The following is a 27,206-nucleotide window of genomic DNA, read 5'->3' on the forward strand; positions in this document are numbered from 1 at the left end:
CTCGTATTTTAAACAACTAGGTGGCAGAGTTAGGTGGCCTGCTCTGCGGAGGGCGAGTGTTCACTGTCTTCCTGGCATAGCTCAATCTTGCAGAACCGAGATATTCGAAAAAGTATACGCGTTTTGTGTTCGGATACGATCCTCTAAAAGACCATGTTTGACAAATTAGAAGGATGTGTAGGGAAACAATAGGCAAATCAACCTCAATACTTAAAATTTAGCTACTACGTGTTTTGGAAGTGGCAATTCCCCGAGTGATCGCTAGGAATTCCCTGCTGATATGCCGTGCCTTAGTACCATTAAACCGATTCACTCACTAGACCGGTGAAACATTTGTCACAGTTTGGGATGAGGGCGAACTTCTGAGGAGCTGCCTCTATTGGTTTTCTGCTCGTCACGAAACACTCGTCAACAGTCGAGTCACACTCCATCGTCTTAAAGTGCTCCCATTAATGCACGGTTCTCCCAATCCCATTTTCTCCACTGGAACAAGCTTGAAAGCTCCAATAAGGCTTGGATTGGGCCTCCGGTTGATTACGATAAGCAAGTAAACGGCTTCGTCTGTGACATTTCACTTCCACTGCGGTCCACTCTTTCGTCTCGCCAGAATATTTTGGCTTGTCTTCATGGCTTATAACCACCTCCTGGAGTGAATAGGTTTACAGGTATCCTTATGCAGTTTTCCTCTTGGAACATGGGTTTTGTCGGGCATGTCATCTGTCAATGACACCCGGCAATTTTTGTCGTTTGGAAATCATGGTCTGGATATGCGACAAAAACTTCTTACCGAGCTGGTTCATGCTATGGATGAAGACGGACAACATATTTGGGGAAAGTGCACATGTTGGTCTGGTCAGATTGCCTCGTGACACGTGATTTTCATTTCGTCCTCCAGATTTTCAGACTTACGTAGACCAATTTTACTCCGTGTATTGTGAAAAACTAGTCGTATGCTTACAGCACCAGTAACCTACCATTGACAATCCACTCGCAGTTTTCGAAATCTGACAGGACTACTCTAGATTAGGCGCTACTAAAAAGCATCTTGAGTTAAACTTGGCGGCAAAATATCTTAAACCAACCTGATGAACTTAGGAAGCTCGTACAAAGATCGTTAGATTATACGCAATTTTTTGTTTTTGGCATTCTGTTCATCTAGCTTGGTAGTGTGATTATCCGCTTCAGCCCCTCAACCTGCTCTAATGTCAGGAGCAAGCGTGCCTCGGAGTTTTAAACCGTTGAAAGTATGATGACGTAGCGATGGAGTAACGTTGAATGTCTAAAGCTTGGTTAGCAATTTATTGAACCAATTCAGCATGTGTGTTGGATGCAGTTGGTGTACTGTATTAACCGATTGGATTGTTTGTTCAGAACGTCTATTTGCTGTTGCCTTGTATCTTAGTCATATCTCCCCATTTCCTTTTTAGCTCCCCGTGAACCTGTATGGATAAAGTGCAATCTTTTCGGCGGAACTCTGAGTTGCTACAGCCACAGCTATATACACCGTCAGGTTTCTCAATGACTGTTAAGAACCATCTGTTTTCTTCGTACTCCAGTTATCCCGCTGCCGAATCAACTATGGAGTCGTGTGATTGTAGTCCTTATGGCGTGGATGCGGTTTCTACTCCCAACGATCTGGTCTCTCTGGCTTGGCTACAAAAAGGTGATATCATTCAAATTGCCCCTCTAGATGGCGAAGAGGAACAGCAAAATGGTCTGGAAAGTTCTACTGGTTCTCTGTCATCTTTGAAAAGTGATGACTATCCGGGTTTCCGAACGACTTTGGCTGAATTTACACCTTTCTCCATACGATCGACTGCCCCATCGCGAACATCCATTCCATCGACCACTACTGCCTTTAATCATCCATCAACTACAGATTATGGCTCAGTGCAATGTAGAATCGAGTCCTCTCAGTTGCCTCACACTTCACATTTGGTGCAAAACAATCAGGGGTTAACAAAACCCAATTATAGCTACACGCATTTGATTTTCATGGCAATTGAGTCAACCCCTCAGAAGTGTATGACGGTTAATCAGATTTACAACTGGTGTGAATCCAATTTCCCCTTCTACAAACATGCTGGTGCTGGTTGGAAGAATTCGCTGCGTCACAATTTGTCCATTAACAAATCATTCAAGCGTCTGCCACGTGACAGTCGTGTAAGTATCTGGTCAGATTTTATTTTGTCTCTTAAATCCTCCCCACCCATCTCACCGCTTATTACGCTTATGCTATTGTCCGGTGTCTCGTTAGCGTGTTTTATTTTCTTCTCCTCCACAAACTAGCTTGAGGATTATGGTACTGCGAAATACCGTAACCTCATCTCGTTGTATCACCATACGGAGCACGAGCACGAAGATCTGGAGGATGATGAGGTGATAGTCCACGCCGGAACTTATTTTGGCCTATTGTTCAGAGTCGCTTTTGCACCGAACCCTCACGGCTGATGTCAGCCACATGTTTATTCACTAAGCTCCGTCACCGTCACAGCCTTTTGTTGTCATTCGAATTATCTACACACGCATCGTTTCCGCTCCTCACTCAACGCGTTTTTTGTTGTTTCATGTCTCTGTCGTAATGTGTCGCCATATTGTCCTCGTTCGTTTGAATTTACTATCCCGTTTCTATATGATTTATGTGGTTTCACCTGTTCCTTTTAAAGGGGCCTGGTCGTGGTGCGTTTTGGACCGTGGAACCGAGGGAGCGAGCCACATTGTTGGATGCCATTAAACGCAACCCATGGAATTATAACAATATGGCAGCCTTGGTTTCTGCCAGTTCTGATTCTACGGGTCGTGCATCTGTTCCCTTAATGGATTTTTCCAGTCCCCAGCTGCTTGGTATGCGTCGTTTTGGGCTAAGTCAGAGTGCTCCAGGTCATCTGCTTCGAACAGAAGGGATGGGGTATGCCGGGCTGCATTTTGATCCGATGGGTAATCTGACGGATTTTCCTCCAGGTTCAGGTTTGCGTTTGTTGCCTACTTTGGATGGTCACTTGGTCGCCACCTTTGGTAATGAGCTTCAAAATAGCCTACTGAACTCTGCTATGGATGTTGGCGATTACGATGGATCTTCTTCACTGTCCCACGATGACTTCGACGTCGCTATTCCGGGTACTCCTCGTGCCGAGGGAGTCAGCGTTCCGCTGGACTGGTCCGCCGAAGATGAAGAGAAATACCAATCCACGCTTAGACTACTCACGGAAACGGCAACTCCTGAGAACGATGAACTGAGCAAATCTGGAGCTGTGGAGTACAGGTGAGTCAGTTTGAACAAGCTCATGTAGGTGCGTTAATCATGCACCATAACTGCTGACTTTTATCATACTTCGCTTCTGTTTGTTGAACCTATCCTGATTTTATACTCTGGAATCCTGTTCAGAGTGTTTCTATAGGTTGCCTCCCGAAGAATTTTGGTGCGTTATACCTCATGCCACTTTATTCCTAATTGATTTGCTCATTCGAATTGAGTCGAGTTTGTGGGTAATTTTTTGGAGATCGGGTTTTAGCAAGGAAAGGGGCCATGCACTTGAAGACTAGATTCAGCTTAATAAACAGCGTCCGGAATTTCCACATATCTACACGTAAAGCTAAAACTCCCCTGGCGAACGAGTCAAATGGGTTATTTTATCCCCCATTTGCACTTTGTGACTCAAGTTATTTTCGCTGGTTTGTAGTCGACTTCTCTATCTGATCCATACCGTGCAATGTCAACTAACCGACCACTGGGTAGAAATGTGAGGGAAGTAAGCTATGGATCGTATATTGGCTGCATCGGACGATTCAAAAATGACTACCGTTGGCAGTTTATTGGAGTCTGAAATGTCAGGAAGTCAAAGTTTATGTATCCCAAGCTCCAGAAGTAAACTTGGAAGCGTCAAGGAGGGAAGCTAGGTGGTTTGTAGCCACAGTTTGAGGAGAAAAGTCTATTTTGTTGACCTTCCGTGGACTACTGATATATCCTTATGAATAGATGCAGCGGGATTTTCTGAAGAGTTATTTGGCCCGGTTTTTGAGCAGCGACACTGCTGTTTATTTTCTCTCGGTTCTATGAAATTTCACGGTATTCACAGAACATTTTAGCGTCAGCAGCTCACGTTTTCAGTACCCTGCCGAAACAGTGTCAAATCAGTGTAACAGCAGCTGCAGCATTCCCCTGTTATGCCGGCAGTGCTCTTTTTGAGAATAATATATGGGATCTAACGGCAAATCAGATCGACAGAAGTGGGCAGGAAATATTATTGGTATTTTAGGAAATGATTTTGTAGTCTACTATAACTATGGAGATATCCTGTTTTAAAGGTAACCTCCGGTTATCCCACACTGCATGGGTTACTTAGTGGCCTGAATCGTCTCTGGTGATGTTGTTTGTAGTTTCTTGTTTTAGTCGCCTTTTTAAAGCATTTTAACTTGCTAGGATCACTCATTTTCAACTTCGTCCCTATTCATGTAATTCCATAATCTGACATTGATACTGTGTTGTGCCAAGACTTGTGATTTCTTCCAGGGCCACCTCAAAACCACCTGGAAATCGGTTGTTGCCGTAGAATCATCTCCACTCTTAGATACGCGTAATCCCACTGAGATTTCGTAACGCAATCTGAACTCCAATGTCCAGCAACTATATTCTCAACAGGCGGCCTTGAAATGGCTGGAAAATGGTGCAACCAAAATCAGCTTTGACTTAGAAGATCAATTGATCACATGTTCCTAGCTGGCTGCGACGTCCACGGTGAATAGGTGCACAAACCTGGCTGTAGACTTGCCTATGAAGTGGTCTCTGTCCAGAAGGGTTACTGTGATAGCTACAATTTTATGACACGCGTATGAACACGTTATCACATTGAAAAACTACTGTTCATATTCGATATTTCCTGATGACTTATTTTTGCGAAAACCGGTCAAACTCCACTACTCAGTCGAAATACATCCAGTTGGATACCAATTTGCTTTTCGCTGGAGACTTACTTGGAACTTAACTAAATCTTTCGTTTGCTCAACTGAATGTGCTGCACCGGGCTGCCTCATGTTTCAGTTGGTACGACACGTCAGTATCGCAATACATTGTATTGATGTAACATACTACTCGTTAGGGCACGGCCGCCGGTGTCACTCTTCTTTTTTGGGCTCACCAGGTAGCATGTTTCCCGAGTTTCCCTCTGACTAATGTTCTGCTTAAATCCACGTTGCACGAAATTAGCGAAACACATTCGAATACCAAGTTGGTCTTCACGGGAGATCCAGATTAGTCTCTCGTTTATGTTCTCCAACTGAATGTGTTACGCCTATGCAATGTACTGTGATACTAGCGTATATTACTAGCTGGTGCAGCGTATTTAGTTGAAGAAGGACGTCATAAACGAGGAATTCAGTTGGGTCTTCCGTGAAAACCAAAGTATTATTCGAATGAGTGTAGTTCGGTAATTTCGTGCAATTCGGGTTCAAGTAGAGCAAGCTTCAAGGAACTTGAGGGTCTTCCGTGAAAACCAAAGTATTATTGAGTGGAGTGTAGTTCGGTAATTTCGTGCAATTCGGGTTCAAGTAGAGCAAGCTTCAAGGAAACTTGAGGATTGTGCCTACCTGATGAGCTCAGCTCAGGAGGGCGAAGCAGGTCATGGGCTGTCAAAGAGTTTTTAGAAATCTGAGTAGTGTTACATCACTCAGTCGCTTTGGTGAAAACTCCTTCCTTCACGGAACACAACACTCGTAAGGTTAATGAAAGCACCCAGAAAACCTTCGAGTGATTTTTTGCTCCCTGGCTGTTATCGAATGGGTTCAGTCCTCAAGTTTTTGCCAACCTGATGTTCTTGACACCAGATGGTAAGTTATTTTGGTGTTAACAGGAGACCTGACTAAGTCCCAGGTAAACCTCTCGGTTATGATACCTTCCATGTGAATGTACTGGACAAAGATTGCCGTATATTCCAGTTGGTTTGATATTCGAGCCATCGGAGTATATTTTCTTCATATGGTTGTTTCGATTTCTAATTCAGGTAGGTTGTTTTCAGGCGCGAAACATCCTTTCTCGTGCGCTTGACGGAGAAACGATGCGTGTAGCTGTAGGAATTAGCTGACGCCCATTTTGGGATTCAAGGCGTCTTCCTATGCGTTTGTATTCAAGTGATTGGATTCGACCCCAAGTCGTTTTCTACTTGCATTGTCTTCTCTTTACAAGTGAGTGTTCAATTGGTCTAAGCTCTGACAGTATGTAAATTGAATTGAGTAGGTGTAGGTTGACTTTCTGTTGAGTAATCTCGAAAATATAGGTGGCTTGTGGACGTAATCCTCGATAGATATCAAGATAGACATCACCTTGCAGTCGACTGTACACCTTTGTCGCAGGAGTTCGTATATGTGCATTAACCACTTGTGTTTGAGCAGACACTTGGACTTTTTAGAATATGAGTTGAGGTGGGGGGGTGCGGCAAATTTGTCTAGGAAATAACGGATAGCCACAATAGCGTTTGGCGCACTCTGGTCGGTCAGTGCTCTTAAAGGGAGTAGGAACAGCTTTGGGTTCGCTCTCTGTGATTATTTAAATTCTCTGTCGACTAAACATTCCCTATCACCACCCTTGACAGGCCTTGTGGAGCCAAACATGACAACTTTGACGGTAAGTCATTGAATTTCTGATGTTAAACTCTGCTCATCCCTTATAGACCTGTACTTAGGATCCTGCACCTGATACCTACAATAACGTGTATCGTCAATTGTTCGACCCTAAATTAACGTTCTTGTGGTCTTCGGCGTACGAGCTTTTGTAGTTCTCTTTTGGATGATCCTAACTGTACATATTTTTTGTGGTTTACTTATTATTAACTCGTGCATGATATAATGTGTGCATGACTCGTGTATAGCTATGGCAGACTGATGTTTTTACATAAAACTGCAGTGAAAGATGAACGAGTCCTTCGTACCGATTCACTCCAAGTAATAATTACTGGCTTACTCGTATGTGGTTGAGCAACCTTGGTTGAGGTAATCCTGAACCCCCTGTGTACCCGTTTTCGCTGTCACTAAAAGCAGTTTATTTTGTCCCTAGGCTATTAAGACTAGCATTAACCTGACCCAGTCGATTGCGGTCTTGTCAGCGAAACCCAAAAGTATAACGTTCTTCAATCACTAGCTCGCTGTCCTGTCAGTTGATACAGCCCCTTTTCTAGTAACTGCTGGAACTCATCGATGGCAGCGACATGGTGGTCATAATTCGAGCTGATAAATTTGTACAATCACGGCAGTGTGGCTTCCCTCATTTATATCATGAAGAGTCTTGCGGTGGTATAGCTGTGAGGTAGTGTTGTGCTACAACAGTGTTGTATCACTGTGATGTATCACTTTTCATGTAGTAACCGTTTCTTTTCAAGTCGTCCCCGTTTTGTAGCCAGTTATTTTTCTGTAGCAAATTCAATAAACCCTAAGGGCATATCTCCATAACATCCAGCAACTGATATTTTCCCCTCCACTTTCCTCTGCTGTTTGTGTGGTTCACCCGGAATCATAATAGTTAGTTGGTAGACCTGTTTCGATTTTCCTTCTTTCTTTGGTGACCTTGTTTCTCAGCTGATGTGAAGCATTGTCCAATACCCCTATTTGTTAGATAAATTTGGTGCCTTTTTCAACGACTAGGCTTCATATGTTTCGTCAGGTCGCATGGTATTTGTATAGTCTTCTCTATTCTTGCCTATTGTAGTTACCATTTCCACAGACGATGCCAAGCTGGTCACAAAGCAGCGCCGTAAATCTCGGCTGCAGCCTACACGTGTTGGTAAGTTAAGCCATAGTGTTTATGTTAAAGTATTTTGATATCTATTTTTATTTGTCTGCTTGAGGCAGTGATCCTCAGCTCAGAAATGTGTGCCGCAGCGTCTGTGTCAACTCCGTATCTATTACACCACCTCCCCCGCACTGTGCGTTCTCGAAGGCGACTGTAACTCTTCCAGATGCAAACTGTATTATTGTTATTCGTAGCTGCCTGTGTCAACGGATAGGGTCTTTCTCAACGTAATGATGGATTCTAGTATATTCCTCTGGTCAGCAAAGCTGTGTGGGTTTCGCATCCAAAGTGCGGACATAGCGCGCGGGCTATTGTCAGTATCACCCTGATTTTCATCAATTTATCGGGCGCCCTAATATCCAGGATGATAAAGATAGGTAAAACGATGGCTGAATGCGCTTTTTCTCTTGAGTTGAGGCTCAGCCAAACAGGTGTGTCACAATCAGTGTGTTTGGGAGATGCTGGATCCGGGACTTTTTCTCCAATTAAACTTCCATTCCTATTTGTGGTTGATATGAATCACAACCTAATTCATTCTCCTTTGATCGTGAGGCCATTCGGCGGAGGAAGCTTTCTTCTCTTCTTTTTTAGTGCAATGCAGTCTGTAGCTAATAATTCGCTCGACGCATACTAACTTGCAAAATAGCCGATTTCTGCTTGAATCCACTGGTCAGCTGGTTTCAAATAGCATGTAGGACTACACTCCTCATTCTAAAGCAAATCCATTTTGATTCCATTTCTCTTTGGCGGCGTAAATCTGCCTTGTTCGCTATAGAGAGCTTGAGTTTATCAGTGTTCTAGGCTACAGTTTAACCTTGTTCAGTCTCAGACAGCGTTAGTCTTTGTGACGTAATCCGTTTTTTGGCAAACGACTGATACCCTCGCGTCTGTTCCACGCGGTGAGTGAGCATCGTACACACGCCGCATTCTGCACTGCTTAAGTAGGATACATACTTGATCTGTTTCAGGTGATAAATATCTTGGGATTTGTCAATTACCCTGGAGTTTTATTTTGCCCACAATGATCCTACTCGCCCTCCATACTCACGAAGTATATTGTTCATAGTGAATCTATCCAACTGAGCTCGATTTAAAGACCGAATATATATCAAATAAATTAATGGGCTCTCAGGGTAGTGATTTTTTCTAAATTCAGTGACTAAGACGTGAAATCAACACAGAGTACTCCTAATTGCATTTCGTGACCATATAGTCACGAAATTGCCCTACGGATCTCTCCGGAACAAATTTCTCCAATTTCCGTCAACACTTTTTCAACTGTTTGCGTTTTGTACCATCCGTTACAATACTGCTGGACCTACAAGTGACAGCGCTGATTTTAGTGCAGTTTTCCCCCAATGAGCACGTAACCAGAGGGCTAGCGAAAATTGCACTCATCTTTGAAAAGTCCTTCCTCATGCAGGGATTTACAATCTAAGGCTTAATTTAGCAGCGTCTCTTTCGAATCACTGACTTGGGAATCAGCTGTCATGGGGGAGGAAGCGTTGCGTTGTTTTTACAAGTTGCTGGAGGTAAAACTAAATATTGTCACTATATAGAGTCAGAAAGAGAAAAACGGTTGAGCAACCCTGGCATTAATTGAGTGCATTTGAGATGAAAGAGTACGGATAGGTGGACCCGTTTAAGTAAGAAAAACATCAGTAAAAATGTAGTATGCCTTCGGTCTACACTTGCGTTTAATTGGCTGTGACTTCCAGGATGGGGTTCCGTATACTTTACCGTCTTGTGTTGTCGTTGGGCGCACAGGCTTGTCAGCCGATGTCTAGAGACATCGAGACTTGTGTGGTGTTTCACCAATAATCTCGGTCAAACGTCGGTGCATTTGGGGCGTTCAGCTGTAACACTCTTCCGGTGCCTAGCTGCCATGCCACCCGAAGGAAGCACGAGGGCTGGGATACTGCCAGGTTACCCAAGACAGGGTAAGTCGAGAGGCGGAGATGGGATTCGAACCTCGGACCTTCCGGTCAGTAAATTCGCGCTCTTACCACTTGGGCCATCTCGCCCCCGTTGGTCCATTTATGTACACGTGTGAGCGACACTACATCAATTCCACGTAGTGGATGGTTCCTATAATCAATAGCTGTCCCCTGGAAGTATTACTCTAAAACGTTCCCTTGGATTGGTTCAATGGTATTTATGGCGCCACTGGCATCCGAATCAACAATCTCTGAATGGATACCTGAGTTCCAAGTATGAAAGTTTCGTCTCTCCAGGTGATAGGTGAGCTATTGTGTCCCGAGGTGCTTAGTGTATTTTGAGATAAGTCTTCTCCCTATGCGGTTAGTTCTTAAGAATTGGAAATGGCTTGAGAATCGTCGCTCAAAAGTTTATGCTCTGGATCTGTCCCTGTCTTAGATTACTACTGTCTATGCGCAGACAGCGTTACGGTATTTCAGTCTTCGGGATTCCTCGGGGTTGTATCAAACTCATGTTAGTAAAGGCCTCCATAGTTGAACGGTTAACCCGCATTCGACTAGTTTCCATAAGTCACATACATGAACTCAGAGTGATCGATCAGCCAGTGCTTTCAGACAGCTTGTAGCATTGTTAAACAAACCTCGGTATTTTGTTCCTGTAGTAATTGCTATTCCTAAAGCGATTTCACCCGGGGACCTGAACATTTAAGCCGCCCCTTCAGCTTCTTATCTGCTATTACTTTGACAGTTGGAATTAGTCAACTCTGTCAGAATGGTCCTGAAACTTGAGAAAAAAACATTCGATTTTTAACAAACGACAGCTCTGGAAAGCAAGTTTCTTAGATTGTTTTCTTCTCGTGTTAGGCCGTCTTATCTGAGACAGACCACATTGATCCCCTCAGGATACATCGTATTCATCAAGTTCACTGCCTCAAATCGAGTGTCCGGTTCTGTGTGTTTCCCGGAGTTGGACGGCCTTACTTTGTGCCGCCCTTTAGGCTGTTCGGCCAAAGGTATCACAAATCAGGTCGTACCTGTTAACTCATCCTTTTTTACTCTCCGTGTACCCTTCATCTTTTTCGCTGGCCGTTCCACTCCGCACCTCTTGTTTTCCCCACCACAGTGGATGATAGTTATGCTTACTCTGCTGGCTTGCACCTTTTGGGTAGGTTACCGATGACTTTCACCATGACAGCTTTGTTGGCTTGGCCCGTGCTTGCGCTTTGTGTCAATTGCCACGGCCTTTTGTTGTGTTGCTTGATGCTGGGATGAACTACGCATTATTTGAGAATTTCTTGGGTGGCTCGATTTGCTCTGCTTTATGCTGTGTGTATGCATTGCATGTGCAGTCTTTTTTCATATGACTGTTTTGCATTTTTGCTTGCTTAGGCTGCTATTTCCGCTGTTCCCACTCTCATGATTTTCTCCAGCGTGTTTTCTTCTCATCTTTATTGTCACCCTTGTCGTTGCGTTAGCTATGACCGTCTGTAGGTGGTACTAGTCACGTTTACTGGACTACAAACAGCCTGTCTGTTGTTGAATCGTCACGGACTACTCACATTGCCTCTGTTGTGGTGTTTCAGTTTTCCTGTTTGAATTGTGTATTCCGCGTAATGTGTTCGCAGTAAGCCATTTCCTTCCTATTCGGGTGCAGTGTCAGTTTCTCTACCATTTGTGTAGTCAGTTACTACCAAATGCGGAATGGGTGTTCCTCTGAATTATTTCGCCTGTATTCATCCACATCATCATCATCATTGTCAGCTGTAATAACCGCGTACTCGTCGTACAGTGGAAGATGATCACACCTAATATAACCATGGTGGACTGATTTGACCCTATGTTTTCGTAGCAACTGTCTCTTAGGGAGATAAGAGAATTTTCGTCTTTCAGTTCCCTTTCTATAGCGAAATAACTTGCCAGCTTGAAGAATTAACCATTAGCTGAACCATGACTGAATACTTCCGCATTTTTCAACAGGGCAGTTTTCGCCGTTCAAAGCGTTAAAAGCTGAGTGTGACCACATGTTTACCACAAATTTCATAGACCAGTTGTTGCGCATAAACTCGTCTGCTTACCTTAGTAGATGATAGGCAGGCATCATATACTCTCACCAAGAGCTCCTCCTAGATTTGGTGCTCGAGCCTTAGTGCTGCCATGATTCCGCACCCATCGTTCCTCAAGTTTGTATCATTCCGTAAAGGTCAAAATGAAGTAACCAGACAAGGCGCACCGAGCCCATGTATTGTGACTAAGCTTATTTCAGGATGGTCTTGATTCAAAGTCTTACCGTTCTCTAGGGCTCTAGGGTCACTAACGTGTTTCTCCCAGTCAAACAGTATTTCCATATTTTTTAAATTAGTGATGCTGCCGCGTAAGTCACACTCTAGTCGACTGACGACGAACATCAAAATAGTCGGATGAAAAATAGACTCCATCAAAGGAGCTATGCGGCCCTATACGCGTACAGTGTACCGCATCAGCATCAAGAGTCTTGCGTTTTCATCTTACTCCCTCTTTGGACTGCACCAAACATGTCAGTCTGTTGAGTCAATTGATCTGGGTTGGTTCTTCTATAAATCCATATCGATCGCTGCGTTGTTGTTCACACTTTTTGGTCAATGACTCAGAGTGAGGTGACCCAACTAAACACCTTACCTCGGGTTGGGCACCCTCACATCTCTTTGTTCGCCGATCTCCACCTTCACTTAACGTACACTCTACCAGCAAGCATCTTTGAATCATTTAATTGTTAACTGTTCAACCAATATGCCTAATCGTAACCAAAGTGATTACCTCATGAGATTGGTTCCACGAGCGATCTTAAAGCATCCGTACTGTCAGGTTGACATACAGACATTGACTCCTCTCTTAAATTTGATATAGAATGTCTCCGGAACACGTGCACGCGACTCAAACTTGATTTTACACCTTAATGCACCCTGATCGGCTTTAGTCTTTTTTCTCATTTTACTTTCCGAATGTCCGGGGTTCGTGAGTGAGTGACTCGTGGTACACAAAACATAACCTCCGAGCTGAACGTGCTTTGCCGCATTAGGTTCCGGTAAACAAACGTGTTCACCGTGTTCGGTTATCCATCTCTTTCAGGCTCAATGACTCGATGCAAGTAGCTTTGTGTAGTGTTAGCTTATGCCTCAACGCTCTGTGCAGTTTAGGCCAAGAAAGTAATTTCCTTTCTAAGATCAATCTGAACTGATTTGTCATGTAAAAGTACCGGCGCTGACACCCTTGATATAAATGCCCAAGTCGATTCACTGAGTCTCGCGGGACTACATCTTTGTGGTTGATTAAGACTCGATGCTCACCCAAGCTGCAGCAAGAAGGGCTCGGGATGTTCACCGACCGTCGATCTATTCTAGCCAGTACGAATTTTAAACAGATGTTTCACATCGTGTGACCTAGCGGCCAATCGGATCATCCATCTTGAGATTTACGTTTCAGTATTGTCGTCCTTCTCGAGGTGCGCAGCTCCGTTCCTTCCAATCTCTAGTAGGTACACGTGTGACGGGTTACTTTTCCTCAGGCCTTCCCAAGTTGACGTGAGGTATGTCAGTCCATTGTCTTCGGAAGACTATCGTAACCCAGTTGTATCCACCTGAGCTGGCTCAACTATCTGAGGTGGACCAATGCAATATTGGTTATAGGCAAGTGGTTGCGGTATGTCAAAATGCAAAAGGTGTGATGCTGATGGCGATCAGATCTGAAAATCCTAGACTAGCTGACCGAGCATGGCGCACACAGTTGCTGCAAGAAGTCTAAGGAAAACAGACTTCCGGTGGATAGCAAAGGCTAAGAGATGGGGAAAGTCTTCACAGTTGGATATCTCACCCAGGTCAATCGCCTGGCCAGAGGTAGACAAGTGTCAGCAAGTGATTACTGGAATACACGCCTGCTGGAAAGATAAATCAAACGTTTTGAAAAGCAGATCAGCCGCTCCCTGGTAGAACAGGCGCTGGAGACAGTACATACAGCTGAGCGGGACGTAACCCCCCAATTGTTTAACAAAAGAAATAAAACGCAAGAAGACAGCAGGCCCTGACGGACTGTATCCAACCCACTTAAAGAAAATAGGAAGGCCTGCTAATCTCCGACTGATCTTGTTAGTGCCTGTGGGTAGATGGAAATGTGTCCACGTAATGTAGACCAAACCCTCTTTCCGCAAAAGACAGGTCCACACCGTGGAAAATATCACAGCATTAGCCTAGCAGCTGTAATACCCAGAGTTCTTTCTGGTCTAACCATATGGAAACTGACTGAACGCAAGGAGGAATGGACGATTAAGCTAGGTTTTGCCCCACAGAAAGTTACAGACCTTTACTCTGTGGCAGACCTTAGGACAGCGGAACTGCTTCCACCACACTTGACCTTAGAACTACGTGTGACTCTGTTGACTCGTCGGGCACTATGGCAGTGTCTAGTTGAAGTGCTTGATTCTCCTTACTGTGTTGTACATTAACCCCTGTAGACGTGTAGACATCCATGGCAGGCCTGGGCCTGTTCAAATTGACCACCATTCTCATTCCTTGGTGCTTGCTGGATAGATAATCGTTTCAGCTGTGCACCCTTTCGTAGGCACGAGGGATGGAATACTACCAGGTTGCCCAAGCTTAGACAGGCTTGTTGGATTGAAATGCTTCTGGAATGTAGGGTGTGCTCGTAACCCATCTGTTCTCGAACCCGACGCTGTCAAAACACAAACGGTGTCTCATATGGCCAAAACAATTTTCACAGCTTCGTATACACATCTGCGCCGTGTGGAACACTGCTGCAATACTGGTTAGGATCATGCCTGCCGATGGAGCAGTAGACGAAACTGTTTACTTTGTTAGCTCTGTCATTTTCGATGGTCTGGCAAAGCGCGGAACGAAACCGTTCCAGGGGCGTTTGTCCACTTGCACTGCCGATGGTGTACGTGTGACATCAGCTTGTCTGTCAGTGGTAGAATATAATATGCGCTCCACGTTGTTCTATAGTCGGCAACCTGGCCACTGAGGAGCATTGCCTGTCTTGTGGAAACATCGGACCACTGATACCGAATGTTTTTCGGAGGAAGTAGTTCCCACACTCTTAATAGGTCGGTCACATTCCGTAAGTCACCCTGGCTCGGTCACATGTTTCATGTGTCATTAGTTGGAATTCTCTTAAGAAACGTTTTTGCACATCCATGCAGATGGTGAAACGAACCAGGCGATGTCAAGCCATTACTTGGCAACGAACCACGGAAGCCAATACCAGCATAGTCAGCTGCGTCGCTGGATGTGGTCCTTGACATTGGGTCCTCGACATGTCACTATCAGACGTGGCCAACCCATGCGCTTAGTGGTGCCGTTAGTTTCAGTTCGCAGTTTTCCCTAGCCAGTGAAAAGCTCGCCCTTATGTTTGGACTCACCCGCTAACGCTATCAGCTACTGCGTTGGCTGCTGAGCTACTACCCAGAATATCGGCGAATGGAATTGTGGTGTCTAGATTCACTGGATAACATGTATGTGGTTCGTAGCTAGTGGCGATGATGATGACGTTGTTAATTGTGTTCACAGGAATTTAATCGGAAACTCCATTTTATGCAAACTTTTGATGTTTTGAATATAAACTATGCAAAGTGCGAGCTACCAAACAGGTGTTCAAACTGCGCATAACTAGCGGCAGTTCGATTTCCAGAGTAGATGTTGCCTCCTATCGAATCTTTGGACGCTTGGCACAATAATTGGTGAAGCCTTAGGGCATACTTACAATGTCTCTTACAATGCCTCTTGTCAATAGTCCTTGTACATGACTTCATACTGCACCCGGCATTTCTTAACAGTGAAATCCAACAGACCCACCCTTTGTCCCCAGCGAAGTTATGTTTTCCCAGCATGCACCACTCACGTACAACGTTATTTTAATGACCGAGGGTCGACCTTTGTTTCCCCTGGAATTTAAAGATGACAGTTATGATACAGTATAAAGTAAGCAAACTGCATTGGTTGCCAGGTTGCACACTAGCTGCATGTAGTAGAATCTGCTACAGGAAACCCACCTTGCGGGAGGTGTGCGCGACTGGATCACACTTTCCCGACCGAATGTTTTCTCTTGTGGCACGCGCTTGTTATCCTACCACCGGCACCTTCTTGTCTTATAATTTTAGTCAAAATTAATTTTCATGTTTAAAGCATCTCTGTTCTCTTCATATTGTAGGAACCTGCAATGAATGCAAAGAAAATGCGGCGGTTGGTTGCGAAGCCTGCTCAGAAAGGCGTCTACGTTTTTTGTTAGATCCACTCTCGAAAGCCTCATTTCAGGAACGCGCCTTGGAAGATGTTGCCAACGCCCTTGACTCTGATCAAGAACAAGGTCCAGCTGGAGGCCCCTCTGTAAGGAAAACGTGCCGAAAGACTTCCAGCACTATTAATGCAAATTCGCCGAAGTCGGACGATTCGACTGTTGCCACAGCAGTTTCAACAGTGGAAACCGAGGAAGTTTATGTAACTCCTGCTCCACACATCGACCATGAATATTCCCACTGTCAAGCACAGCTTCGCGCACCTGATGATAATCGTATGGTCAACCGATACAACGAAAATTACTGTGCCGAAATGATGAGGCGACTTACTCGCTCACGTTCTTATGTTAGGCGCAGCTCGAACATGGGACTCAGGACGAAGGCTGTTAGCAAATTGACGGGTGAACACGGTAGATCACGTTATGGTTATCTGGAGAGCGATACTAGCTTCCATGATCCTGATGACTTTAGTGATGGAGAGCGTGACGAATTTCCTAACAATGAGAGCCCCGGTGGAAATGACGTTCTCAAACAACAGGAACACACCCGCCGGCGCGGAAGGTACAAACGCCGAAGGGGCACTCCACGGGTCCCGAGCATCTACTCTGAAACCCGCCTGGCTTTACCTCGCCGTGGTAACAGACGGTTTCTGCGAACCACATCGCGAAGACGTAGAGGTCGGCGCCCACTCTTGTCCGCAATTGATTCGTTGGCTACCCGTTATGCAGTGCGCCGCTCTAGACGTGGCGTCAAAATACCAAGACGCCCCTATGACGATAGCGAAGATTCCCTATCTCTTGAGGGATGTGATCCAGATAGCTACTCTGCCGAGTTGAGTGGCAATAAAGAACCAACTGGTTATGAACCTTATGAAGGTTTGGAGTCACGGAATCGCCTCAATAATATAAGGTACTTTGAATCTGATGATTTATGCAAGTCTAATCGTCGAGGGCGACGAAGAGGTCAGAAACGGGGTTGGAACAGACGTTACAATGATAGACGCGTTGTCAGATCTGATAGCGACTACGAAGAGTACAATGGATCTGATAACAGTGATGGCGAGGATGAAGAGGCGCGTTACCTGAGACTGGCATGTAAACGTCAGCGAATGGTCTCCCCTGCCCGACCGGACGATTCTGGCTCTCATCCTCTACTTTACCGACCAACCTATCTTTACCCCAAACAAGGAGGAACGACACCGAGTCCAGACCACTTTCGTCATACCCTTAACGGCAGGGACATAAATTCCCATAACGTTGGTCCCCTATGGGGTCAGTCGAGGATGAGGTTAGTTGGCAATTTTTCCCCGATGGCTTGGTCAATTGGAATGCAAGGAGATCCTGATTCTGACGAATTATTATCGGAATCAGATGCATTGGACCAGGAGGTCGATGATTGTGATGGGATAACCACTGAAGACACTAAAGCCCCTTCAAAGAGGTGAGACTCATCCCTTTTTTGTGGATAGATGATTGATCCAAGTGCTTTAGTACATTTCTAGTATTATCACAATTATTTTCATAATCACAAAGTGCGTCGCTAGTCTCTGAGGGCAAAAGCCGTTATCAATTCCCCCAGTTTTCGGTTATCAGTGTCGCTGGAGATAGTTCAACGCCAGTTTTTGGACCGGAAGGTCTGTCGTTCGAATCCAACCTGTGTCTCCACCACGGCGGTCTGGCAGTGCCTCCTTCCGTTGGCATGGCAGCTAGGCTCCAAAAGGATGCTACAGATGAACGATTTTTTATCACTGTCGCCAGAACATTTCTAGTTCTCACCCAATGTTGCTCAGTTAAGCTCTCATTTTCTTCGGAAGAAGTGACTTTCACGTACCGGTGCAGCTGATTGCATCCCGTGTGTTGTATTAGCCCGTTCGTTTCTTTCACATGTCAACGTCCATCACCGTTCATTGATGTGCTTGGTAGGTTCAAACACGACACGAAGTGAAGCGTGTGCACCATATCCAGCCGCATCGACAGTTCGTGTCTCCCGGTGTAAGGTAATTGAGGTAGAATTTAACCACTTCAAAGATAAAGACCGACTCCGTTTGGCTCCTCGCACCGCCAGAAATGCACAGTCCCCCACTGCTGTCACCCGCTTGAAGTTCTGGCTTTCACTCACGTTTCTGGATCTCACCTAACAGTTAGGACCGCTGCAGAACTTGAGTACTATTTGTGAGCTGACAGTGACCAACACTAGTATCGTTTTGAACAAGAATGTTTACCTTGGACCACGTAGAATCTGCTCAGTTGATGATTGTTTTTGTTGATTTTGCTTTATGTAATGGACTGAAGTTCGAAAGCATGCTAAATCGCTTCGTGGTTGTGTGGTGTGCTCAAGCGACTGGGTGGAGTTGCTTTGAGTTATCTGCTATTGTGGGACGAAGGAACTCATTCGGTATATCTGCGATATATCTGAGCGATCTGAATCGACTAAGTGTTTGGTTATTGTCATAGATAAACAGACCAGCAGTAGTGTCAAACTGCTGTTGATAAGTCCAGAACATCACTGCTAATGGCGACAGTTAGTGTTGTCTGCAATAAAGGACGATGATACCCAAAACTTATGTGGACAGTAGTTGCTTTCACATCATACAGGCCGATTTAAAAGTTCATAGGATAAGAGGAAGTCAAAGAAAATGATTTGGATGAAATATTTGGAGCGTGTGTATAGCTTTTCCCGACTCCTTAAGTTACACCATCTATGCAAGCTGTCGATCGGTATATCTGCGATATATCTGAGCGATCTGAATCGACTAAGTGTTTGGTTATTGTCATAGATAAACAGACCAGCAGTAGTGTCAAACTGCTGTTGATAAGTCCAGAACATCACTGCTAATGGCGACAGTTAGTGTTGTCTGCAATAAAGGACGATGATACCCAAAACTTATGTGGACAGTAGTTGCTTTCACATCATACAGGCCGATTTAAAAGTTCATAGGATAAGAGGAAGTCAAAGAAAATGATTTGGATGAAATATTTGGAGCGTGTGTATAGCTTTTCCCGACTCCTTAAGTTACAGCATCTATGCAAGCTGTCGACATGAAAGTGGTACAAATTCTTTTTTTTTCTCGACAATTTTTAGCGCATTGTTTGTTTATCACTTTCTTTGGATTTCATCTCTGCCTACCTTTAGTGAACGCGCTACCGTGGAGGCCGCCCAACTCTTGCTGGGTATCAGTCAGATGCAAAGCTTTCGTCGCCAGTCCGGCTACTTGAGTTTGGACTCAAGTGGTGCAAGCGCAAGCCTTCTTGGTGATGCAGCTTCTAGCCCCGTCACTGGTTCACCAGCCCTTCAGGCCGGTGAAGAAAAAAGCACTCCCAGTTCACCCCGTGATACCAACCCCGCAACTTCGTCATCCCCTGTGGCTTCCATTGTGTGATTGCGTGCATTGGAAGTATTCCTGTCCTTCCTGTTTTGTTAGCAGATTCGTCTCTTGAGCGCCTTTCAATCTTGCGCTTCATGCTTCCTTCATGGTGTTGCAATTTTTTTCTAGTCTGGATCATTTTGGATGACCCATGCCGCTCCATGACACTAGACTTCAGTATTTTTTGCCTATTGGATTTTGCATGATTGTTGAATTTAGCTGCGCCCTGGCAATCCCCCGCTAACCTCGACTACCGTCATCAACCCAAACACTATTCACTTGTCTCTCATGGCCTATCTGTTTGATTCTCGGTCTATTTTTTAAGGCTACTTGATTACTTACGTTGGCTAGCATGCCTAATTAATAACAGCCTGTAATTGCAGCTCACACCGAGGATTCCACCACCCATGTGCGTACACAACCATCTCACTCTGCCTGTCCAATTACTCTTCCGGTAACCCACCCTACTGGGCTGAATCAGTATTCACGGTTTTTTATTCTTCCTATTCATCCCACGCTTCCGCAATATGCAAGTTTGTGCAGTAAGATTTGGGCAGATCAGTGCAATTGCTCCCTTCTACCCATATAGCGTGTTAACCTCAATCCGTTTTGTAGACCCGTCTCACAAGTATTGAAATAAGATGATGTTCTTTGGATACCCCCTCCACATATATAGAACCTTGTTTGATTTCTCTCGGCTCTACCTTATTTTGGAGTTCTTTGCAGTTCGGGTTCTTTTGTATACGCATTTGGGTTTTTGTATCGTTTTCATTATCCTTTCCCTTTTTACGCTGACCATGATCGTCGGCTTGTTGAACACTTCTTGCCTCTCCCTCGATATTCTGTCCTCTTCTCTTTCCTGTGTTTTCCTCACATACATGCGATTGCTCTAATTGATTGTCGAGCTTCACTGACCATTTAAGTAATCAGTCGAATCGACAAATTTTTGTTTGTACAGTGTTCATATTGTCAGTTCTCATGTAAAATCAACAAATGACTTGCTATTGACGGGCTTCCCTACGCTTGGTTGACAGTTCCGAGATTATGGGCGCTCCAGGTTATCTGGAGGTCCGGCTAGTGTTGATTCTGTGGGCGTTTCATACAATTCCCTTCCTAGATGTGGATCTATATCTAGAAAGTACTTTTGATCTTTACCTACCTGGGTTGTATATTCAGATTAGGTAACTTGAGGAGCGGATGTACCATCCCTGTGGTAAATTTCAGCCCCCTTGCAAACTAGCCACGCTTGCTAGCAAACCAATCTGAGGGTTGCGGTTAATACTTCCACAAAGTAGCTTCGAAACAGTGTTGTTGCCTGCAAGAATGAAGCAGCTATGCACTCCTTTTTACTTCACAGACCACTCTGCGACTCAAGAAATCTCGTCTTTGTTTCGAACTATGTGCTTGATGCACACAGCAGCTCGTTTTGATATGGTGATTGCTCCAGGTTGGAATGTGCAGTTGCTGTGAGACCGTTTTTAGGGGAGGACAGAAGGGGGCAAGAAAACTTATATGACTTTTATATTGAGCAAGGCTTTATGCACAGTTCTGACCAATGATAAACATCGACGGTGGGCACTGGTCCTGGAAGCTCCCATCAACTGGTTCACGTTTTATGATACGGCACCAATGCTCCTGTGGACGGCCAGCCTGGTATTCCGTTAACCGTATAGTTATTGATAGTGTCATCCAAAAGTTCACAATATTTCAGAGACTACTCCAGAGGTGGACAATTTATTATTTGGCAGAAGGGGATCAGGATGATGATCTTGATGCTGTCCGCCTTCAATTTCGCTTTGCTTAGCTGCAGACGTTCTAAGATCTAACCTGTAACCGATGTCCACGGCCCTCAATTTCTGTTCAAATTGGCGAAACGAGTTGTGCTGGTACCTCGGGTATTTGCGCTGGGGTAGCATTGAGTCCCTTTCTCTTTTTCGTTCTCTTCATTCAAGGATTTATGTAAATAGATGTACATACGCGTGTTGTAGTCAAACCCCTATTTTTACGCTACTGGTGTTATCAGGCAGGTCGAACACCTGATTCCATTTCATCAGAAACGTGAAGAGACATAATTGACGAGTCGTTAACATTTCTATCACATTTATAAGTTGTCCACTTAAAATTCATGGTGACCAAGTGGCTTTATTCAGGAGCAGTTCGAGACTAGTGCGAGGGTAGGTATGCTCTGGTTTGGTGCTGGCTGTCTCACCTTAACGCTGTATTGTCGAGTTCTCGCATCCGACGTGTTCTGTCACAAAACAGATCAGCAGATTGTCTGTTGTCTTGCAACCGGCGACGCTGGGTTCCCTGTTGTAGACTGACAACTGGCCAATTGCCTCATGGAGCATATCAGACATTCTGGCATAGGTTGTTATTCTTTGAGGAAGACAGTTTAAGTAAGTATCACCACGATCGCAGGTGAACTGACATGATAACGGCCGCGGAATGATCAATACCTCGTAATTGTGTAGCTTGAACTTTCAGAACTAAGCTAGACTGACGCATCCTTAGTTGCGCGACCCAAAAGTGTGGTCTAGGTTGGCTGTTATTCTATGTACAATGTTTGAAAATACATGACGGTGTTCGCATGCGATCGTTTCAATAATATCAGCCGTATCCGCCGGTGGATGCCACGACGAGTTTAACTTTCGACTGAAGTAAATACATGAACCAAATGAGCGAAAAGTTAAACAATCCTGAGGAAAATCAACACCACTTAACCGGCGAGGAGACGGACTTCAAGTACTTATCTGCCGCTGTGTTCATTGAGGACCTGCGATAACGGGTTCACATGAATAGTGCTCCCTTAGGGCAGCTGAGACCTTGGGGAGCAAGACGGCCTGTGTAGGGAATGGGTAGACCGTTGTATATCATCTGTGATATGAGAGGCGTTCAGTGAGATTTCGGGGACGCGGCGATAATCCATAATACAGAAAAAGTAAGACGATGGACGGCTACTACAGAGTTGGTCTTCTGTGCAACGCAGTCTGGATTTTGGCTCGCATCCTGATCCTTGATCGGATGCTTGCAATATATGAGGAAACGGTCTTGAAGGGTGGTGGGTATTTCGGGCATCCGAAGTACGATGGGTCTGATCTTCATATGGACAAACGTGTTGTGGACCGACTCAACAGCCCCAAGGACTGCTCCTGTGGAGACTTCGACTAATCCATTAAGGTGGCACTGTAGATCGCCGTACGAAAACTTGTCTGTCCAGATGCATTTATTAACCTGACTAAAAAGTTTCATCCTCAGATGAAAGTCAGGTGTGACCCCACTCAAGTGGAACTGGATGGCCATCTATCCAGTTGAAAGTATTTTTCGACGAGAGAGCTGCTGCATGGGTCTGGTACGCTCATGTTTTTGGGAGATTTAGCCTTATTTCCGCATTCTGAAGCGGAATTTAAGCCGCTGACTAGCGTCAAGGATTCGTCTGCACCTCGTATTTGGTATGTACATAAATATTTCCAAACCCTTTACCTTCCGTCAACCTGAGTTTTTAATCGACACAAAACATGAGATATTCAGCTAATGAGCTGAGACAGCGTGGTGCGTAGTTTTCCGCTGCCCCGGTCGCACCGTCCTAATAATTGACGACGAAGCAAACGCGCGAAAGGCAGTGTGGCGTTTGGCTATTTTGAGAATTACGTCCAGGTCAACCCTCCACTCCGGATAGATACCAAGGCTTCAGCGTATTGGGCTGTTTTGTTCTATCCACTAACGTGTGACAAAGAAATTCGGACACTAGCCGTCATGTTTGATTCCTTGACCCATCTACTTGCAATGTCCGTGGACCAAGTGAACGGACGGAAAACCGGATTTTAAAAAAACATGCTTGTGAATTCAAGCGCAGTCTGACGTAAGACCGCTCGCTAACCCGATCGAGATCCACTTCCGCACTTCGTATTGCAAAACAACGTATTTTCGGCCAGAACTTAGGATTGCTAGAGGTCACCCTTCTTCAACCTTCCGCAGTTTTAAAACGGTAACTTGTAAGCTAGAGTGTGTAAGGGGTTAGTGAAGAGGCTTCGACATTGGATCTCTGTACGGACTTGGAAAGCTTCGAAACGTTTCCCAATACTGTAAATCAATCCGGAAGGAACACTGTCTCTCTAGCGCAGCTAGGACCTTAGGAACTTACGTGACATGCGCGTGCACAGTTTCGTCGATCGGGCTTTGCAATTTCCCAGAGTACGCTCATTAGACTGTCTTTAAAAGCAGACCAGAATTTACCATTTCGAAGTCTTGAATTCCTTTAATCCGTTTCATCAGCGAGGCCAGGGAAACGCTCAGCTTCGTTTAGTCCACAACTATATGTTTGAGTAAAGTAAGTCGGAAGCATGACCCTGGTGATGCCAAGCTGCCTTCAAGTTTTTACATCTGCCAAATTTTGCTATTTTACTGGATGACAAATCTAGGTGGGCCACTCACCAAACCAATCTCTCCTCCGTTCTCGCTCCAGTCCATTTATGCACACTGACTTTGTTTTGGTGTGTCCGCATTCTGCCCTCGCTAACTTTCGCATGCGCGGCTCCATACGAAGGCTTCGTACCAGTTCAGTACGATTGTCTTATTTTTCAATTTTCTTGCATTTGGTTTGATTTTACTCCTGATACACAATCAATTTGTTTTGCAGGTCAACACAGTTCGGTACACATCAGGGTTCGATCCGTATTGCAGCCAAATCTGTCTACCACGCACTATTGGTGCCTTGGTCTCTGGCTGAAATAGAGCCACATTGCTCAGACCCAGACGAGAATATTCGAGGAGTCCAGCTGTGAACATTCTTGTCACCATCTGCCGATCTATAGCTGTCACACAATGATCTGGTCTACCAATTATCCGTGGTTGAGTCCAAAGAACAAATTGTGTCCACCTTATATTAATTAACGAGGTTTTCGTTGAAACTTCTAAAACGGCACTTGTCGTTATCAGTCTTTCACCGTCCGATCCTATTCCAAACGGTCCCGCCATCTTTCAGGATTCCTCGTGCTTGCCTGTCCGGGCATGGAAATCACTCAACAGCAACAGATAGTCACTCGAGGACGCGATTCTGTCCAGTTCATCAACTGGCCGTAGAATTCGTTTACTAGCTCGCCCAAAAGTAGCATTATGGGCTGCTTTAAACATAAATTGGCTGGCCATTGGCTTCGACTTAACGCACTCTAGTTCATCCAGTGTTAATCTTTTTGTGTGACCTGTACATGTGTTTCCACGTCAACGTTTTCTTGTAGTCACACTCCAGTAAAAAATGTGATCTGATCTAGCATATCGTGGCTAGTCTGTCAGTCACTACTGAGTCCAGCGAGGTCTCTCATAGCGTCTGGTTTCCAGGTCTATGCATTCACTTTGTTCAGCAACTCCCTAACGTTCCACATCCCAAGTCGCAGTAGTAGTCTCCGTTATCGAAAACCAAAGCCTCTTCATTTTTAATACTGGAAAGTGGGATTTACTTTCGGGTGTCTATTCCTAACCTTCGGTTTCCAAACTTGCGGACAGGGGGTGTAATTTAACGCGAAATTGGAGGAAGTATAGCGTGGGAGTCCTACATCTAGTGTTACTGAGCAGTAGATACCTTGTAAAAACAATAGGGCTCTGTGTTTCTTAGGAGATTTTGTTCAGTTTTCAGGGTTGCGCTTCACTTACCCGTTCTTCCTCAGGGAGATCCACCTAAAGAGATTCTGATCGCGCTGGAGAAACATTCACAGTTCTGTCGCACCCAACAGTATGAATTTACTCTCAGATCCCCTCGTACTACGTCTGCTTTCCCATGGTCCGAATCGTGCTCCAGCTAATTAGCCTGCAAGATGGTTACAACACCGAAGTCCAACCACATCAACAAGGTTCAAGCCTTAGGTCGTCAACTTCAAAGGGATTTTTATAGTTGGAAACCTAAATGTATGTAAAAGGAAATCAACGAACTATCAAAAATTGCGGTCAACGACTAATTCGCGGGTGATGGGATGTTATTCCCAGCTGTATGGATACCATTGTTGGTATTTTTGTGTGACAAACGAAGAGATTATGTTCTATCTTATCTGCAAACGGACGGAACTTGAATTCCCATAAAATCTGTGCTTTTCAAACAAATCGAGCAATCCCTTTCCCGGTTTGACTATTCAGGCGTCCGAGGACTCCGATGGATTCGACTAGTCATGAAATATGTGATACGAGAATCACACTCAATCTAAGAGCTATATGGATTACGTGTCTGAATTCCAATGCGAAATCGGCTGCCAGATAATGCTGGTCAGTACATTTTAGCAGTTAACGCGCCACATGCTTTAGTGCTTTCATATGCGTCCCACGTCAGGAGGGTTGACAGTTACAGGAAACCGAAACGTTTCCTATTATATTGGTTTAAGTTGGTGTCAATCATCTGCAATTTCGCTTTGTAGTTTATTGGCCACCCATCTTTCAACAGAAAAAACTTACCATCTCGACCATTGATTGTACTTTGCTTTTAGTAGTACGAGTCAGGGGTTACATCATAGGTCTACTGTAGGCTACCCTACAGTCTGCATCCACCAAAGGTTTGTGCTTAACCTGATTGGACCTCGTCTGTGGAAGTAGAGCAAGTTGGTGTCTATGGGTTTGTTCCTAACAATACTTGGCGAAATGGCCACTTACACCGACAGTGCAATAACAACTTGAAACTGAATATAAGAACTCACTGGTTGGAACTTTTTCCCATCAGAACACTTTTTCAATGAGTTCAGAACTCCATTATCATGAGAATTATGTAATGGACTCACTGCTGGCACGGATTGACATCAAATTTAAATCAACTAAACACAAGTGTGGTGAATCACGTGTTGAGTTCCAATTTAACATTATGACAGGGAAAGTGATAATGGCAACTCTTTTGGTAGAAAAATTTCCAGTCAATGGGAAGTCGATGGTTCGAGTTTGTCAAAAATCCCGCCTTCTTGTTCTTGCTTTTTGTAAGTACAGTTCATTTGAAGTGACCAACACTTCGAATTCGGGTCCACCTGAGCGAGTGACGTCTGGACTCAAACGGCGCATCGCTTAAATCAGTTAAAAACTGCTGTCCACAAATTGTCTCGGGTCTAACCAACGAACACGACCTCACTCCAAATACATAAGAGCCTCGACGTAAAACTCCTCGTGTGTTGAACATGCCTGTAATGAAAATGTCACCACATCATGATTTCACTTCAGCATTCGAGGTATTAGAATCAAGGTTTTCGATGGAAGTGACATCTTCAAATTCTGTGTAGCAGCAGACCAGGATCCGCGTCAATGTTACCGAATCTGGAAGGCAGTGTGAATGCCTATTCAGCCAATTGATGAGTCTTTATTCCAGCTGCGAGGATACTTTCAAACCCAGGTTGATTGAACTCACCATTCCTTGTAGACTCACTACTCAGTCAGCATAGTGTGTCAATAATGATATATTCAGTTACAACTTGTTTACATGGTACCCGTACCAGTCCAATGAGCTTAAACTGTGATAGTACGTAAAAAAGACCGTATAGCTATGGCAAAATGGTACGACCCTCTTTTCCATGGAGTTAGTGAAGAAGTTAGTACTACCAAAGTCAGGTGCTGAAAGTCAACAAGAAAAGATGCCTCGGATGTCATGTGACCAATACCAGGACCATTTACAGCATTTTGAAACCGCGCATTCATCTTTCAATTCCTTTATATCAAGCCTTTCCTCATAATGACCAGGTGATTCACAGAAGTTGGCGAACAGAGTCTGGAGGAATACCTTTGAATTTGTTCAACATCCCAGGAGGCCATCAAGCGCTTTATACTTTTCACTTGGCATTTGCAAAGAAACCAATTAAATATGCCGTTGGTCTTATTTTATTGCTTTTGTTG

The 27,206-nt window shown here is 44.6% G+C and overlaps 2 protein-coding genes across 2 annotated transcripts in view; one reads left to right on the forward strand and one right to left on the reverse strand.

Moving 5' to 3' along the window:
* The window catches only part of T265_10888 (hypothetical protein), a gene marked incomplete at both ends in the record, with an annotated part of 41,280 nt that extends 40,849 nt beyond the window's left edge, over nt 1-431 (reverse strand). The window contains one exon of the mRNA XM_009177386.1: nt 318-431. Coding sequence (XP_009175650.1) covers nt 318-431 — 114 coding nt within the window. The remainder of the gene's footprint in view (nt 1-317) is intronic.
* The window catches only part of T265_10889 (hypothetical protein), a gene marked incomplete at both ends in the record, with an annotated part of 72,230 nt that overhangs the window by 44,604 nt on the left and 420 nt on the right, over nt 1-27,206 (forward strand). Inside the window, 6 exons of the mRNA XM_009177387.1 lie at nt 1,511-2,163; nt 2,667-3,262; nt 6,585-6,616; nt 7,694-7,768; nt 15,910-17,434; nt 19,127-19,367. Of these exons, the coding sequence (XP_009175651.1) occupies nt 1,511-2,163; nt 2,667-3,262; nt 6,585-6,616; nt 7,694-7,768; nt 15,910-17,434; nt 19,127-19,367 (3,122 nt within the window). The remainder of the gene's footprint in view (nt 1-1,510; nt 2,164-2,666; nt 3,263-6,584; nt 6,617-7,693; nt 7,769-15,909; nt 17,435-19,126; nt 19,368-27,206) is intronic.

Source organism: Opisthorchis viverrini, assembly GCF_000715545.1.
Source record: "Opisthorchis viverrini unplaced genomic scaffold opera_v5_419, whole genome shotgun sequence".
In the NCBI taxonomy this organism is placed as follows: Eukaryota; Metazoa; Platyhelminthes; class Trematoda; order Opisthorchiida; family Opisthorchiidae; genus Opisthorchis; species Opisthorchis viverrini.